This window comes from Corvus moneduloides, chromosome 16, assembly GCF_009650955.1.
Source record: "Corvus moneduloides isolate bCorMon1 chromosome 16, bCorMon1.pri, whole genome shotgun sequence".
Lineage (NCBI taxonomy): Eukaryota > Metazoa > Chordata > Aves > Passeriformes > Corvidae > Corvus > Corvus moneduloides.
In genome coordinates this window covers 11212021-11230889 of record NC_045491.1, presented here as the reverse complement: position 1 = coordinate 11230889, position 18869 = coordinate 11212021, and the positions used below count along the sequence as shown (strand labels likewise).

Genomic DNA, 18869 nt, shown 5'->3' with positions numbered 1-18869 from the left:
CTACCCTGCTACCTTGAGAACAGACACACTTTTCAAAACAAATTTAAAACAATTTAAGTTAGTTTCAGAGGACAAGAGGATGGGAAAGTCTCTGCTGATAAGTGGTCAGTATATCCCAAAATTCTGTGATATTTTAGTACAAAAAACAGCTGAGCAAACATCAACACCACCATTAGTATACAAACATCTTCTGTAATATCAAATATTTTAAATGAATAGAAATTTTTTTCCACATGCAAATTAATTTAGCTTTTCAAATTCACCAAGGCATCAGGCAGTCAAGAATCACACATTTTAAGGTTCACTTCTTATAAAGTAAATTAATTCTGGTATAAGGAACTTCGTTCTTACGTCACCTACAACATGATTCTGTTCTAGCCAACAAAATCATTCATAAATGCTTGGTTAACTACTAAATAGAATAGAATAAATTATAATTCCCAATGTTAACTTCACAAAGTAGTCTCACTTTTCAAAATGGCAGCAAGTTTTCCATTCCTGCTTGGAAACATAATTGCCTGAATTCAAGCATTTGTATAGTGGATACTGTACCGAGGGTAGGTCCAACAAGTGACTGATTCTGGTCCAGGACATAGTGCACTTCCTCTTTCAGGTCAACAATGGCAGCAAATTCCTTAAGATGGGTAGATCTTGATGCTCCTAGTCTCTCTGCATATATCCAAAAGAGATTCGAATCCAGTAGATAGAGATTCAAGGTTTTGTTGGTCCTGCAGCTCAGACCAGTAATGTTCGTGCTACTAATATTAAGGTCAGGAATAAAACAATTCCTATCCTCAATGTGAGGAATAGAAAATTGAGTGTTATCTTTCTTCCCATGGGAAGAAAATGCTACTCTGGGGGTCTGAAAGATGGTCTTTTCAGAACTAATGAAACTTAAAAAATGCCTGTTTACTGTCCTGCAACATGCAGTGTAATAGCTAAAGGGACTATAGAAACTTAAGAAATTGCTGCATTCTATGGTATTTGATATTACTTGAAAAAAGGTATGTTCCTGGAGGTAGAAAGAATCCAAAGCTGCTTCTATCTCTAAAAAGTTACAGTGTGGCACATGGACTTTATTTGGCTTGACACCAAGAGTCTGGTTAACACAGAGCTCACAGACATTGTGAGTTCTGGAGATTGAGTGCCACTGTGGAAGCACCACCGTGTTACAGCATGGGTACTTGGCTATGGGAAATGTTTCGGAGAACTTCAGATGTGCATCTGTTACAGAGGAATCAAAAGCTGGCGAATCAGAGTCTCCTAAGTGCTGAAGATCTGGCTCAGCTGCCTGGCTTTTATTACACTTGTGGTATTCCAAGGCCACTTTGGTAATCTATGGGGGGGAAACAAAAGAGAGGGAAAAAAAAAATAAAATCAAGATTAACTGTACACAGTTCACCCAAATGCAGTTATCTGTTTAACAACATTATATGCAACTAGAGATGGAATTTCAGAAACACGAAGCTGAGTAATCTTTGTTCTTTCAAAAAATTACAGGGGCTCTCACTTGACAACAAAAAGTTAAATTTTCAAGTATTTCAGCATATAAACATTGAATATGGAGAACAATAAAGTCACTTTAAATATTATTCCATCCACTAATTGCAAGGTCCTCTATGCATCCAATTTACTACAGTGCAACAACACTACATTCTATGGTTAAACCCCACTACATGGAAGTGTTAGTGAGTAGAGGTTCCTGAATTTCCCTCATTTTCCAATAGGAGGAGAAAATAAATTAAAGCATTCCCACATGGAAAGGGAATAGAGATTTCTTCTGGCATAGGTAGCGCACAGATTTTGTACAATCACTAAGAATGCTGAAGCAATGTTTGTATTCTCCCAACCACAGGCATATAGTTGTAATACTCAAGTGTACTCTGCACAGTAAAATATTGAAAGAAGAAAGAAAACAGGAAAAAAACAACCTGTCCCTCCATGCAAACATTCCTGTGCTACATCACCATTTTGCTTTTCATAACCAAGGGTAAAACAAAGCAGAGAAAAGGTATATGTATGGACCATAAAAGGAATTCCCTTTCTTAGTTTCCCTATCTCATTTCTGCACAGCTCCACAAGCTCCTGTCCTAGGCAGTTCAGACGAAGAGAAAATTGGAAGGTGACTAAGGAGCACACGGGATATAAAAATCAGATTGGCTCTGAGTAGTTTGATTGGGCTGTATTTCAAATAACATTGTCTGGTTTTACCCCTCTGGAAAGACAGGAGAGGAGAAATAGAATGGGGCAGACAAAACACACAAGTCTTCAGTTCCAGCTGGCAAAGATTTGCATTTCTTACACAGCACCTACCACAAAAAGGAGGAGGTCAAGAAGAGTTAGATGCTTGTTCTAAACAGCTGTTGAGTGAGACAAAGGCACGCTGTGTGAGACACAAACCAGTGTAAGGGAGTTGTGATAATATGGCTTGAGAAAGTGGTTTTAAACAAAACTGGATACTTAGAATAGTGAAATAAAATGAGGTATCTGTCACAGTCAAGCTCAGACCCCTGACTACAGCTCTCAAGTTTTAGTATTTTTGAAGTTAAAAAAAACTTATTTCACTTACTTCAGCTAAAAGAGGATGATTTTCTGCTAGGGGATTGTAAGGTATAAATATAAGAAGTGCTGGTCCTTTCTTCAGCTCATTGTTTAGAAGAAGGCTTTTCCCACCATGTGGTCTCAGCCAACGTATGAGCATCTCCCGATTTTCCAGAGCCCACTTGCAAATGTTCTCAGCAGTGAAGTTCATGATGTCTTTTGGATAGATCTTGAAGGGGGAAAAAAAAATAGTTCTTTGTCCTCACTTGATTTAGTAACAAATGCAGTTCTTCAGTATTGCATGCTTTGTTACTGTAATGACTAGAACTCTTTTTCTAAATGTAATGAGTGTCCGCAAACTTCAGCATTTCATACACCCTTTTCCTTTGGAAAAGCTTTCCAAATGCTCATCAGATTATAGTAACATCCACAAGCAAAAAGGATTCTACCAGGGAAGCTCCTCTTCCTTTTATTGCATCTTTATATTCTCAATAGTACAAATTTTCTTTGTAAGTGAAAGACCTCTAAGCTGGTATCATCACATATTTTAATTTACAGCTTATTAGAACATTTTTCCCACTACTCAGTAACTCTTTTTAAATCAGCCTTTTAAGAACCAAACATCATGACTGCATTTAAAACTGGTATTTCTTATTCCTGAATGCAGAGAAAAGAAATCTGTAACAAAAAGTGCTCACAGCTTCTAGAATAAATTTTAATGTATTAAAGCAAGTTTATCCTAAATAATTTGTATAGACAAAAGTAATTTGACGTATTTTATGTTATTTCACCTAAAATATCCCTGTTTTCCCTAGTCTCAATTGAATAAAATACACATCACAATACCTATCCTCACAGAGTTTTCACTCATGGTGCCAGTGTGGGCAGGTAGTGTGTCTATGCCAAAGAGTAAATCTGAAAGTTAGTATTTTCAGCCTTAGCTTTTCAAAAAACAGGGCACATGGATTAAGAGTTATTATAAATTCAAATAACTTAATTTGTGTGATTTTTTAAAACAGTATCATGTTGTACCTTTAAGCCAAAATGCAAGTTTTCACTGTTCCTACTATCCCTTCACAAAATCTTTGCCCACATCCTCATTCAAGTAGTCTTCTAATTCTGATCCCTGAGCATCTCTGTACCAAATCAGAGTCCCTACAGCAGAGAGCGATACTCACAAGAGATGTGTTGGCATGTCTGTGCAAATACACACTGCCAGAATGCACCAGGGAGATCTCCTCTGCTACCCGTTTATCTGTGACCACTCCAAAGCGTATCGTCCCAAGGTAATCTGAAAGGGCAGATTCGCAATCTTTGAATACAATTACACACACTGAACTCCCCTGAAAGGCCTAGAATACCACCCTCAGACCAGAACACACAACACTGCTGTGTAAAGGCACAGAAATCTGTGAATAGCAACTGCCAACACTGGTGATTAAGGCAGAAGAAAGATGGCAAGAAGGACAAACGTGTTCCCTTTCTGCACTCCAGGTATAGAGTCCTGCACATGTATAGAGTCCTGTCTATTTAACCTGAATTGTCCAAATCCCCACTTTGCTTATGAAATATAGAATCTGGCATCATAGATGTACCTTGCAATGGTTTATGGCATCTCAAAAGCCAAGATGATACATGTAAGGGAAAGGCATGAACATTGCTTAAGTGATGTACATTTACTGTACATTTAGAGTATATATATATAATTTATAAATATTTATTCCACATTTATAAATATGCACAGATAAAGACAGACTGCTTATCTTTAGGTTGCAAAGAACTAATCCAACATATAAATGCGAAAATCACAGAACAAAATATAGAACAGGCTCTTTATCGCATCAGTGGCACAGTAAAAAATAAGCAGAGTGGTATGAATCTCCTTCATTTGCTGACAGGAAAGAATATTTATACAACATGTTAATCTTAACTTTGGGAAAGTTCCATCCAAAATTCATGACCCAAAAAGGAGGTATTAATCATCACACAGTTTACATGTGTAAACACAAACAAGAGGTATTGTATTTTAGATTATCGATGCAAAACAAGAGGGGGAGAAAACCCTGCTCAAGCTGCCTTGTAGCAGCTCTGTAACTCCACCCAGGACCACATCACTGAATTCAGCTACTGAGTGCTGACAGAGTCAAGTTCATCCCAAAGCCTCTGACACTGAACATGCTGCACAAGACAAAGACTAAATATTACAAAAAACTACTGAAGTATTTAGACATAACTCATTCACAGAGGCCTTAAATTATGAAAATGGAGCTTTTACCTTTCTTTAATGAATGTAATGCTGATGTGAAGAATGTCAAATAACCAGGAGGTTGAGGTGAAGCATTGAACTCAAAAAATCCCACAACTCCAGGCTGAAATAATAAGAATTAGAGTTACTTAAGCTATTTTCAAGTATAAATATATGGGACTACAGTAAAACACAACAGACTCTTAAAAGACAACAATGTTTACTGAAGAACAGTCACTTTATGCTGCAATAAGAATTTTAATATTAAAAGACAATCAAAATCAGTTCTCATTCAAAGAATGAAGCTGTCATTCAAAAGCTTATGTAAGAGAGAGGGGCTTTATGGATGTTACGTTTCTAATGGTGTGTTTCACACTTTGAAGTTCACCAAGAACAATTAATATTTGCTTTGCAACTGTATTTTGAACCAGTTCCAGCACCAAGATAAGAACCATAAGTATCATAAAGACTTCTTTTAGAACTAGAATATGAAATACAATTTTTCAGAGTATAAAGGGCTTAAGCAGTAATACTTTGTTTATGTTGCACATAATTAGTAATTTACATAAGAATTCACACATTTTGTGTGTGAATACCTGAACTGCTAAGACAAGTGATCATCTTTAAGCTACAGTCACTGTAAATCCTTTCAGTATATCCTGCAAGAGTCAGTGAGACCAACTGCATAAAAATCTTGAGAACTCCATATCCCATCTGCGTACACATAAAGCTCTTCAAATTGCCAGATAGACAATTCAAAATTTAAACAACTCATCCCAGAACAGGCCTATTGATTTTTCCAGGTGAATGACTTCCTATTAAAGTCAGGAAGAGAATCTGGGAGAAGCTGACTTGGAACAGAGAGGAAAAAAGTCTAGACTTTTCTGGTTCCAGTATTTCACTTAAGCTTTGATTTTATATTTTTCCAAATATAATCCATTCAAAGTTACTATTAATTGTGTTTTTAACACATCACTCGAATGGGCTTAATAAACTTTCAGGACAGAGTAAGTGATGGAATTTCGTTATTTTGTGTATTTGTTTCTCACTTCCACTAGTGCATACAGAAGTCATTTGACACACAAAGCAAGAGCACTCCAGGGACTGCTGTGGAACAGAAGATTCCAGACTCACCAGGCACCCATTTGTGTGGCAAATATATCCTCACGTAAGTATTTTCATTCGGTATTTCAGAGGCTGCTTTGTTTGGTTGGTTTTTTTTGAGTTCTACATATAAAATTTTAAATTTCTTCTTAAAACAAGAGCATACATTTTACCTGTTATTATTTATATGAATTCAGTTATTCACATCAGCCTTACACACTGACATAATTCAGTACTAATTAGCAATCTGAAGATGTTCACCAATAGCAATATTGCCCATTCCACCTCACGACTTCTCTTTTTAGGCAGGAATTCTCTTACATGGATGAATGCTAAGCATAAACCCCTTGTTCATAAAGATTCCTTGGGAGGTACCCCAAGAAAATTATCAATAATAAAAATGAGTTACAAACAATTAGTGAAATTTCTGCAATAGTTAATTACCAAGAAGAAAATACAAATATAAATAAAATAGTAGTGAAAAAACACAGCAAAATAATAGCACTCAGTGTTCATTTTTAAACAACATACAGGTTAGTAATTAATCTTCATCTTTTTCTCTTGGTTCCAAACTAAGACAGTAAAAAGAAACAATCTCTTCTAAAAAACTTTTAAAGCATTCAACTGAACCAAAATAAGGAGACAGATAAGATTATCAAAATTTTAGCTTCCCATTTTCTAGGACCATTCTTGAATACTAATCCTGTACCAACTGAATTTAGGACACCAAACAGTGAATGAAAGAAGAGTCAAAAGTGACAGTAAAATGTGGCAAGAAGCCAGAAGTCAGATGCAGAAATATTTATAATGTTATTTAAAAGGTAATTTTCTGATTCAGACTGCCAGTTCTGCTGTACACTAACAGCAGCTTGAGACTTCCAGATTGTGAATAATGTTTCCCAAAGATAATTTTTGGAAAGTGTTTTTTTTCAATTAAAAAAAATTGCAGTGGGAGAATATATGCTATTATATACTAATATATACTACACTACTATATATACTGGTATTTACTAATGCTCTATGCCTAATCAGTAATCTGGTTAACTAATGTCCTTTTAATGATCAGCCCAGACCAGTTAAAAATTTCACCCTGTTACAGGCTGCAATTATACATGAGGAAAGGGTACAATGAAAGTACAGTGAAAGTTTCCCTGTCTGTAAGAATGAAGCTTTTAACAAGACTGAACACTTCCAGGTATTGCAACTAACAACAATTCTTGCTCTGCACAAGTGAGGTTCAAGTCGCACAGAAGAGGTATTGCAATGTAAACAAGAGGTTCTTATTTTGGAGTACAAGTAGGCCAAGAAGAGCTTGACAGCAACAACTCCCACGTTCTTTCATGTAAGACCCTCCAAAACTCAGTAACAGCTGCCTGCAAACAGTTTATGAGGACATCTACACCCAATCTGTTACTGATGATCACCTGCTTCCAAGCAACCACCTGTGTGCAGCTCTGGGTGCCCATCCTCATGAAGGCAGTGAGGAGCAATCAGCTGAACAGGGTATGACCTGCTGCTGTCTAAAGTTGGAGGAGTAAATACTGACATGTGACACAGGGGTGCTTAGGGGCATTAGGAGCATGGGCATTGCTAGAGTGGAGCTTGCTGGAGCTTTTCTTTCCATGAAACAATTTTCAGTCCCCGTCTCCAACGAAGTGTCTGTAGGAAGGGCTTTGGAACAAACCCGAGGATGTCATTAGTGAAGACTTCTTAGTGCTATCTCCAAATGAAGCTCATATATGGAAATACAAAATCATTAACTGTAGTGGAGCCTATTTCTTGCTTGGTCTCTACACCACAGGAATGGGAAGTGATGGCATGTAATTAAATCAAGTAACAGACTTACCAAGAATCTCAACAATTACAAAACAGCAAGTATGGAAACTTTCAGAATGAACAGAGATTTTCAGATGAGTAATTTCTACTGGAGAAAAGCCAGCACAATTTTATTACTGAACCATGCCTCAGGCCTATCACAGTTCTTGGAAGGAATAAGCAAGCATGTAGATGACTCCATGCAGCATGCTGTAATTCCCTGAAGTCTAGAAGAAGTTACCAACGACTCCGGAAGAAACTAAGGTGATAAGGAATAACACGGAAGGCCCTTTTCCAGATTAGTAGGAAAGACAAAAAACTACCGTTAGAAGTTAATGTTTTTCAGCAGCCAAAGACAGCCAGCCAGGATGTGTACTGATACTCAAGCAGTTCATATTTCTATAAGAACTTCAGAAAAGGGAGAAAAGGGTGAGGAACAAAATTTGCATAGGGTGGTGGGAATCACTGAAACTACAGCTGACTGGAAGAGTTGCAGAAATTAGTCACAGCATTAAATGACTGTGATGAAAGAGCTCTGAAATTCAAAGGCCAAAAATGTGAAATAATGGGAACAGGAGATAGGAAAATCCCACACCTATTGATTAGTTTACAGTTAGATAAATGCTTTTAATGCTCCAGTTATTTCTATCCCAGTTTGTAATTTTTAAAAATGTTTTGGCTATACTGCATTGAGGTCAGGGAGATTACTTTTTTCAGACTCTCAGACTTGTGCAGGCAGGCAATTCCTGCCTCATTTTATCTGTGAACATGGGAAAGAAAACAGCAAGAGCAAAGGAATGTGTCTTCTCTAGGGAACAGAAGAACCAATATTACATACCACTGAATCTGTACTGCAGAAATGCAAAGAAATTGTTGACTGATATGACATTAAATTTACATTTAACATCATTTTTCAGTGATGTTAAAATCATTGTGCACCCAGACCTGAAAGCAAATTTTCACAGCATCACTTAACACTGGCACCACACAAGACCCAGCTGCGACAGATCTCACACAGCTGGCTGATGCTCAGGAAGCATTCCTACACAAAGAGAGCACAGCAGAAAGCTGACATCATGTTAAGAGACACACCAGCCACCTCCCAGAGAGACCAACTCCTCTCCTACCTCTCCTGAAGCCGGAAAATTATGAGTTCCCTGGGCACATTTAATTTTCATAAAGGAGTGAAGCTTTTTGTCTAACTACAGTGGCTTCCTGTTTCTTCCTCTGTGCCTCAGGAGGCCGAGGCCATTTCTAGCAGCTGGGTCAGTCAGATGAGGAATGAGAGATGCCAGTTTGGATTAAAATCAAACTGCTACATCTCTGCAGTTAAGAAAACAAAAGAAAATCTGATTACAGGTACTCACAGGAACCTTGAATTATGGCAAGAACTGCATCTTTCTTGTCATTTAACCTAGATCTTCCTCAACGTTCCAAGATTTTAACTGCTTCCCAAATGGCATATTTTCCTTGCTCTCAAAAATTTATTCTTATCCATTTCCAGTTTTGCACTAGCATCATTCCACAACCCCATATAAACCAACCTTAAATAGCATCAGAGAACGCAGGATCCCAAATTTTTTTTCACAGGATTTGAGCGCCCTCTAGTGAGAGCAACAGGGCATGCCACGTGATCAGGTCGAGGAACGAACTGAAGACCAAGCGACAACCACTTGTTCTTACATTAACTGCACTCTGCCCATCAGTATTTCTCCTAGTTTGCAGAACACATTTGCTATCAGAACACAGGACCGAAAATTAGATACTGATGATGACAAATCTTTCGAATTATTTTGAGCTTGAAATTAATTAGCTTTTCAGTGAAATCACAAAAACATGATCCAGCAGCAGACAGTGGCCAAAGTGCCCAATAGCAATCCTTGACAGCCTTCTGTCCTTTCCCTTCTGCTAAAAATTAGTATTTTTTTATAGAGAGGAGATCAAAAGTCAAAGGAAGACACTAGCCAAGGGTCTCAAAATAGTAATTAGTTTGTGCCACACATGTCCCAATTTCCCATAATCTACTCTATTCCCCAGACTTCCTCACTTCTTAAACACAGGACTAACCCCTGGATTTTAACTTCTCCTACAAAAGGTATCAATTTCTCAGCTCGCATGGAAAACACTGTAAAACGTTCACATTTCTGACTGTTTGAAGTGATAAAACAACCTGTTTATTTCTAGTTTAAACTAACTTTTCCTTTGTGTCTATGTTTTTCTCTGCATCCATCTTCATAAACAATTTTGTTTCTTTCATCTTATCTGTATCTGTTACTTTTGTAGCCCCTCCTTCCCCTCTTGCTTAACTTTACAGAGGCAAGACACTGAGCACCTGGAGCCATGCTCTGGGACAGAACCTCAGGCATGAATGACTGTGGGGCAACACAGCAGAACAGCCTCTACTCTTGGGCCATTGCAGAAAAAAAAAAGAACCAACAAATGCTGAACATAAACAGCAACTCAGCACTTGGAGCCACTGCATTTCAAGCACAGGAAGGGGGGAACTTTGAACACAGAAACAAAATTATCTATTCAACTGCTAAGCAGTATTTTAAAAGTATTTGTTGTTCCCCCCTCAATTTGTGTTTTATCTTAGTCTTTTTCCAATGGAAGTGCACCTCTTACTGTTAAGCAAATTTAAGCTTAATATGCTCATTAGTAACCTTCTGCAGTCTACCAAGAAATGACAGAACACAAACCAAAAACCAAGCATGGCCTTCTTCAAATCTCTGTAAGAGGCAAAGAAATGTTTTAGAATTTTAGAACAGCAAAACTGAAGCAGTGGAAGGACAACAGAATTGCTTATGATCATAGAAAGTATCAGCACCAGAGACAGGCCACAACTCACTACTCCTGACTCACAGTGCCCACTTAAAACACTGGAAAACCAAACCCAGTAGCAGTTCCTGGCATGAAGAGTGTCCTACCCAGGGGAACTACCAGTGTGCGTCCCCTACACCGTGGCAGCTGCCACTGAACAGCACAGCTCATGCTGCATCCTGCAGCAGAACCAGGCACTGCAACATGCACCAGGTGCTCACATGGGATCTTCTTCAGTCCAAGACACTGGAGGGTCCCTCCCATGTTGTGCCCACTGCCACTGCACTGATTTGTGGGTCAGGTTTTCCACACTGATCTAATAGCTTGGGCTTTAGTAAGATTATGGTACTTCTCCACTGTGCACTATAAGAATGAACAGTTATAAAGGGATTTTAAATGGCTCTGCTGTAAGCACATTTTGTCTAACTGGAAGTTATTAATCCAACAGTATTGCTACCAATCTTGGCATCCCTGAACACAACAGACTGAAATGAATAAAACATCATATTCCAGTGGATTAAAATCATCAAGTTATCACATACAAAGTGATTAGGAGCCCTCACTTCAACTGGTTTCACATTTGTTTTCACTTAACAGACTTATCCTACTAGAAAAGCTTATTATTATTCCTTTTAAAATTAAAGTAATGATTATTTATTTCTCAAATGCTGTCCCAACTTAGACTGCAAGACTTTTGTGAAAAGATTTCTCCCTTCTTTCTTGAGGTAACAACTTTGATTGTTGTCTCTAGATACTAAAGTAATGTAAATTAAGAGCATCACTAAATCATAATAGTAACTGTACAAGGAACCAACATTATGAATTTGTTTTTTCATATTTTTATGATTTTAACAAATTTACAGGGCACTGATTTCAGGATCCTGAAAATAAACTAGTACTTTGGAGCAGATCAAATTTAATCCTTAAACAAGTCAAACTCTTTCTGAACCACAGTGGTAAAGCTAGAGAAGAGAGACAAGTACCTCATAATTTGAGAGGAAATCTAGTAATTTTGATCGAGACGAGATGTAGAGTAGTGGTGTCATCACCCGGCGAACAAACTTTTCAATATAAACAGCACTCATAGGGCCTTTGTATTCAATTGGTCCAAAACTAGTACCAAAAAAAATAATAAAACATTAAGACTTAAATTAACAATAGAAGTCCCTCCTGGGGGTGGCAGATAGGAGTTACATAGACAGCATGCTCAGCCTCTAGGGAATTGCTCTCTGTGTTTTACCAGTGGCTTCTGTAACTGATTAGGGAGTTGTGTTACCGGTGGGAAGAGCCAGCATATCTGTGGAAGGGGCAGAGTCTTGGTGAGCATGGAGGGATGGAGACCACTTCTGAGTCCCATTAAAGAACTTGGTAAAACTCAAGTATGAATTACATGACCATATATATATCTTTCCACTTTGTCCAAAGTAAACACATGTGACTTAAAAATACAGATCTGAAAAATGTCACTATTTTCCCTTGTTTTTTCAGTGTCTCAAGCAGTATCAATCTGAAAAGGTGCAATATTTTTACACAGGCTTTTATGAGCAGCAATCAGCAAAGCAGGGACAAATTCAGTCGCACTGCAGATGAACAGACTCGGCAAAGCTCCCATTTCCCCCCCAGCCATCTGATAAAACAGCTCACACCACGTTAGGCAGTGCTAAAACATAAAGTGGGCTGGGGCTTGCAGCTACAATTTCCAGAGGTTCTCCTCCTGATTATCACTGGGCTGGACAAAGCATCATTGTCCCAAACGAAATCAAACACAAAAAGCATAAAGAATTAGTCCATTTCCACTGAAGAATTTAATGTGATGCATTTTTAATATACCTTATACATACAGGCACACTGGAAAATACCCAATTCGCACTGAGATACCTATATTGAGGTGCTTCAAAATGGTCTCCTAGAGCCCACTAGATCATTCTACATCCTGCACTGGTTTATTACAAACCTCCGTCTTCACAGCAATACTCACTGCTCAACACGTCACATGCCCAGGGCACCACATGTGAGGTTTAGTATCTCAGGCATGAGGGATGCATTGTCCTTCAGGATCTTATGAAATATTCACAGCAATTTACACCTCGTCTTGTTACAACTGTTTAATGTTACTAATGATACCAAGTGCATTCATCTACTCTGTTGTGATTTCAAGATCAAGTAAGTTTAAGTCAATGTACATCCAAGTGGCATTGTAGGATTCTTTTATTACAGTTTGAATTATGCCAGTGTCTCTTGTGTCTATTACAAGTTCAGCTAACAAAGACCAGGACTGCTCCTCCTCAACGCATAAATTCCCCCCAACAGCAAAATCAGCCTCTGTAATGAAAGAGAGCTGCAGTTCAAAACTAGCAAAATAAAAAGTAAAATACAGGGATAAATGCTTTTATTAGGAACTGTTGGGAATTGTGCTTCCTTACCTTCTGCTCCACACAAAGAGAAAAAAAGGACAACACATACAAATACTAAAAAATAAAAGTGAAGTTACATGAAATTTTATACAATGATATCTTAGCTTCTGGGGAACAAAAAAGTGAGCGCAAAGTTCAAAATTAGAACAACATCTTCAGTACATAGTGCAATTTAAATATGCACTTAAATTCCTTCAACAACCCTTAGGTACATTCTTTAATGCTGTCATAAATTATGACCAGTTGCTATAATCCATCTACAGAGCAAGCAGACATCTGAAATTAATACGTAACTCTGACTTCTTTTCATTGGAGGCAGAACTTCCAGGAGATGCACAGGCAAACCAAAATTTCCATAAGGATGAAGAATTGCCCAGCATGTCATTTAACTGACAGTTATAGCCCTACCCAGCACTTGTGTAGCACACAGGATGAGCTCACCTAGAATCTACCCAAGAACTATTTACTGAAGCCAGAAATGTAACATTTTCAAAATGCAGCACTTTGTATGATATCTGTTTCCCAAAACAACAACTAAAAAACCTAGACTGTACATACGAAATCTTACCTCCGATGGTACAAGTGTATCACAGGAAAATAGAAGAAATGCTTCTGCTTCCTGCATTTCCCCTGGTTCCACCAGCAATTTACAGCCACAAACAGCACCTGCAAAGCAGGTAAAAATTCACAGCCAACAAAGTACACTACTGTGACCTCTTTTATCCAAGATGTACTTGATGTACTTTTCCCAATCCGTTTCATCTGATATTTTCAGGGCCTTTTCAACTCAGTATGCCTTATCTGTCACAGACAGACTTTTTTTTTTAATTTTTTTTGTCATTTTGCAACAATAATCCTTTTGGTCACTGCTCTTTCTAGCTTTTATGCTTCCTAATCTAAATCCTTCAAATTTATTAATTTAGTCATAACCCACATTAATTACTTTTTCTGCAGAGTGGAGCTCAACAAGTGGAGGTTTAGGACAGCTGTACCTGTGAAGTGTTCACAGGCACCCAACTGCTTGAAAGCAGTTCTATGGTATATAAAGTACAATCTTTATATGATTACTAGTGTCTCCAAGGATCCCAGAACTGGAAGCAAATTCCATGGAATTTCTGTCTGAAGGCAGGTGAATAAATCTGAGAACACTTCACAAGAAACTTGTAGACTTCCCCATTCAGAAGCAGAAATAACAGACAACTGAGCAGGAATCACAGGCTGTCTCCATTTATTCTAACACTCTGTATGCTAAACTAAAATTAAGGTGACTGATGAGTCACCCTAAAATGTGAGCATTCAAGTCCAATTGTTTCCCATGAGAAGACAGAAATTAGCATCAGCTTGGACATCGAAAAGTTATCAGGTCATGTTTAAGATTGGTATCTTCTCTGGAGTTACCTGGTCTGACAATCTGCTGGCCACGTGTTCTATTTCTTCTCTTGCTGCAATGGACTGCCCACACCACGGAGCGTAGAAGAAATACAGCACAATTTCTGAATCCTGACGGAGCTGATCTGCATAGTCTAACTGCCCCCGAAAAAGATCAATTACTGGAGATTTTGTGGAGAAAAAATTCACCGGAAGCTTCGCTGGCATTGTTACATCTTTTGCTCGGCTGCAGGAAGAAAATTAAGAGTGGTTATTGAGACTATACAGTAGTAGTTAAAAAACTGTGCCCAAAGCCCTAAGTTTTATTCTTAGCAAAAGTCATGCAATGACAAAACTTTAGAAATTGATGCAAAATTACTACAATTTATGTTATCTGAGTTAGTTTCATGAAATACTATAAAAATCTAAAGATCACCCTTCAGAAGCTTTAGAAAGTCACACTGTGATACCATGCACTGTTTATGGGTACGTTAGCTCACACTCTTATGGTTGGTTGCTGTAGGGCACAAAATTACCAGGAAGAGTGATTTCTTTTGATTTCTTCCCTGGCCTCATCCTCTTTTAACACTTGTACTTTAGGTAACAGCACCCTGATAAGAAAAGAGATACTGGTCATAAAGTTTTGTGATGTGATGTCTATATAAACAGAGCCTATTACCCTGCTTTATGCTTTGTTTTACAGTATTCTATACTTCTGTTATTTTATATCGTATTAGGAAATGATACGGAAATGTGTGCTAGTTCATTTTACTGATCAGAGCAGGGACTGCAAACTGTTCAGGGTACTCTAAGGACAGTATCAACAAACAGTCTAAATTCAAAGAGATTATGACAGATTAAGTTTTTTAAGAGAAATTAGATTGGCCAGTAAGTAATACGAAGAACATAAACCAAGTACTCAAGAAACCCTTTCTATCCAATCAGCAATCAAACAATCCAGAATTTGGCACTTCCAAGGTGTTCAGAAGTTGCTATGGTATAAACTGCCTTAAATGCAAGTGAATGATCCTATTATCTTTTTATATTCTCTTCATTTTAAAATTTTCCACTAGCTATATTTACACTAGAGTAAGTCAGACTGAAAACTGGACAATACTGTCATGCTCAATTTTGCCATGGTTCATAACGGGACTGGAAGTTTTAGGAAAGATCATGCATTTCTTTATTTTGTGTTGCAATAGAAAGCTAATACAAAAATCTTATTATGGATATTTGATCCTTCTCAGGTTAAAATTTTAGTAATTGTGATAGAATTATTGAGCCCTGAACACTGTCAAACTCATATTAAGCAACCTCTTAACAACTCTGCCACACTTTCAAACTTGACAGTCTTTCTAGTTTTTAAGAAGTACCTTTGTCTTTACAACACAGCAAAAAACTGTATTGGAGCTCTTCTCTCATTTCCAGGCTACTCACTTAAAGCTTAACATTTTAGAATTGCCCCCAGTATATTTTCTGTAAGTAATGGAAACTCTTAATTCACATATAAGAGAAAATTGCTTCTAAATCCAGACTTTTGAAAATATTAGAGAGTTCCTCATGTTTATAATTCATTAATTCCTTTACTCACAACATTATGGTTTGACACAGAGGATCAAAAATCTTTCTTCTGTGGACTTCTACCTGTGTTCCTTCCCTTCTCCCCCAGTCACCAACTCAGCACCTTCTTCCCAACCCTTAAGTTCTTCAGTCACCTCACAAACAACACCTCTGGTTCCCTGCCATTCCTGCACCCCATGATTATCCAAACTGCCAGCTTCTTCCCATGATTTCTGCCTGCCAGCTGGACAGGACACAGCTCCAGTGTCAGCTCTGGCACATACAGGCTGATCAGCTGCTAAAAGCACAGCACTTCTTCAGAGACATCAGCTAGAATATCTTCTCTTTACCTAGTTTAATGAAAACAGACAATCTCAATATGTTTAAAACCTCTGCTTCCTCTACTGATTAAACCAAAAGAGGATGACTGGTTCAAGAATTACAGCGTAAGACTTAAAAATTAGATAATGAATTGGCTCCAAATTCCAAGAATGAGTAGAACATATCAGCAGAAGTCCCGTGACATGAGTGAGTCAGAAACTACACGACTACCTTCAAATATGAAAAGAACTCCAGTAATTATTAAAAACCAAAACATAATAAATCAATAGCTAACAGCTGCTTCAGGAGATTTGCTAAGTAGTGCCTTCCTCTACAATACCAAACATATAACAGAATACCTTGACTAATTCCCAGGTTTCCTAAGAAAACCCCTAAAATTTATGCACGTATCAACTGAGGATTACATAAGAAACTATTACACAAACATAATAATCACAAACTGTTTATTAAAACACTGATTGCATTATTTACCTGCTGCCAGAGCTTATAAAAACTTAAAACTTTCCATGAGAACACCCTGGTAATAAAGGGAAGAAGTACATGCAAATGCCTACAGGACCAGCCCCTTTGACTGCACGGTCCTGAGAGTGGGATCATCTCAAAGACATTTGCATAGTGCCAGAAATAATTCAGGTTCTAGACCATAGGCTTTCCATAACAACCCATGGTCTCACTTGGCTATTACCTGAGTCACTATAAACCCGCAACATTTCAAATCCCACTAATGGACTGCCTTGTAGTAAAGGAATTTTTCCTTTCCATACTTTCTATCCATTGATCTTGAAAGTTATATATTGTAAGAGCAGTGGTACTACCTATGCCCTGGTCCTATGTCTTGCTAGTAAATCATACTGACATGTGGTGAGAAACTATGTCCTGTATTTATAGTTAACATGTGCAATTAACTATCCTCCAAATTGCATGAGGAATTTTTACACCTGAATCTTCTATATTTCTGACAGCAACCAAACAGGGAATACCTATCTGATATTAGTTTGTCTATTTAACGACAATCTGAAAAGCTGAACCCCTTTAATCAAACTTCCAGAGTACAGGGTGGTGAGAACCACATTCCAGTCACATTCCATCCGTGAGCTTTCAAACACAGCTAGCAGAAAATTGAGAGGAATAAGCAGGTTTTAAATAGAGGAGAGCAGGAAGCACCATTGCATTAAAAATTAAAATTAAATCAAAATTAAACCCCACGTGCAGTAGATATTCTTAATATAGTATGACCCGGAGCATGTAACAGTCACCTTGACCTAAAACCCACCCAGAAGATTTAGACCCTGGTTTAGGCTCCAGAACCGAGCAGCCTGTGCCCATCGTTCACTGCCGCCGCTTCCCGCCCCTCCAGTACAAACATCTCCTGCTTCCACGTACACCAGCTCTCGGCAAACAGGAACTGGAGAGCCCTTTGCAAAGAAGGAAGTTCCAGCTCCCAAGAGGAGCACCACCAGAGATTGGCACGGAAACCACGAAACATCTTTCTATCCGAAGCAGGTGCAGGCAAAGGGGGCTGACGACATCTACACATGAGCCAGAAGAGACTCGTTTGGCCCCCGCCGACGCTGAGAGCGCTGAGGGCAGGGCTGCAGCCTAGATCCCCCTCGGCCCTTCTGCGGCAGTGCGAGGTCCCAGTTACCTCTGGAGATGAGCAAAAGCAGCTCCATCTCAACAACGTGCCTGTCACAAGACCACAGAACGGGTCAGGTTGGAAGGGATCACAGTAGGTCCTTTGGTCCCACCTCCCTGCTCAAGCAGGGCCATCCCAGAGCACATGGCACAGGACTGTGTCCAGATGGTTCTGCAATATTTCCAGTGAGGGACACTCCACAGCCTCCCTGGACAATCTGTCCCAGTGCTCGGTCATTCACAGTGAAGAAGCTCTTCCTCGTGTTCAGGCGGAACTTCCTGGGCATCAGTTCCTGCCCGTTGCCTCCTGTCCCATTGCTGGGCCCCAGGGAGCAGCCTGGTGCACCCTCAGACACCGCCCTGCATATCCCGATACTGCCCTCACGAGCGGGTGCCCCCGCGAACCTGCCGCCACAGCACGACACCCCCGGTGGGGCAGATATCTCTTAAAACACTCCGCTCCCCCGCCCCACGACACGTTCTTATCGCCAGCCCCGCGGCCACCCTGCTGAGGGGGACATAGCTACCTCCGACATGCGACCAGTAGCGGGTGCCATGGGGGGAACTACATGAGGTGGGGCCCGGGAGGAGGATCCGTCCCCCACCCCGGGCATGCCCGTGCCCAACGCGACCCGGCCGCAGAGGGTACACGGCGCCGCGGGGCGACCACGTCCCGCCGGGCCCCGCCGGCGGCTCTGCCCCAGGCCCCGATGCAGCACCGCCTCTGGGAACAGCGGTGGGCCGGCGGCCTCTCCCCCCCGGCCGAGCCCTGGGTCCGCCCGCTCCCCCGCCGGTACCTGCAGGTGACTTTGAGGGCGACAAGGAAGGCGCAGCCCAGCACGATGGCCGCGCCGCACAGCAGCTCGGGCCGCCGTGCCATCAGGGCGGCGCGAGGCCGCAGCCGCGGGGCCGCCGCGTCGCCGGGGCCGGCGCACCCCGACATGACCCGGCCGAGGGGGGCAGGGCCGCGGGCCCCCGGCCGCTCCCGCTCGCACACGTCTCCCACCGCCCGCCCGTGAGGCGCG

The 18869-nt window shown here is 39.9% G+C and overlaps 1 protein-coding gene across 3 annotated transcripts in view; it reads right to left on the bottom strand.

Annotated features, from left to right (window-relative positions):
• TXNDC11 (thioredoxin domain containing 11) overlaps window positions 1–18869 on the bottom strand; it is a 26914-nt gene extending 8045 nt beyond the window's left edge. Inside the window, exons 1-8 of one of the 3 annotated variants that reach the window (XM_032125671.1) lie at window positions 18642–18802; window positions 14338–14554; window positions 13508–13605; window positions 11509–11638; window positions 4817–4910; window positions 3720–3832; window positions 2570–2770; window positions 553–1336 (exon numbers count right to left, since the gene is read on the bottom strand). In XM_032125671.1, the coding sequence (XP_031981562.1) occupies window positions 553–1336; window positions 2570–2770; window positions 3720–3832; window positions 4817–4910; window positions 11509–11638; window positions 13508–13605; window positions 14338–14554; window positions 18642–18787 (1783 nt within the window). In that variant the 5' untranslated portion in view covers window positions 18788–18802. Of the gene's footprint in view, window positions 1–552; window positions 1337–2569; window positions 2771–3719; window positions 3833–4816; window positions 4911–11508; window positions 11639–13507; window positions 13606–14337; window positions 14555–14843; window positions 14960–18641 lie in introns of those variants that run through there. The other 2 variants (XM_032125674.1, XM_032125675.1) reach the window with 2 other exon arrangements.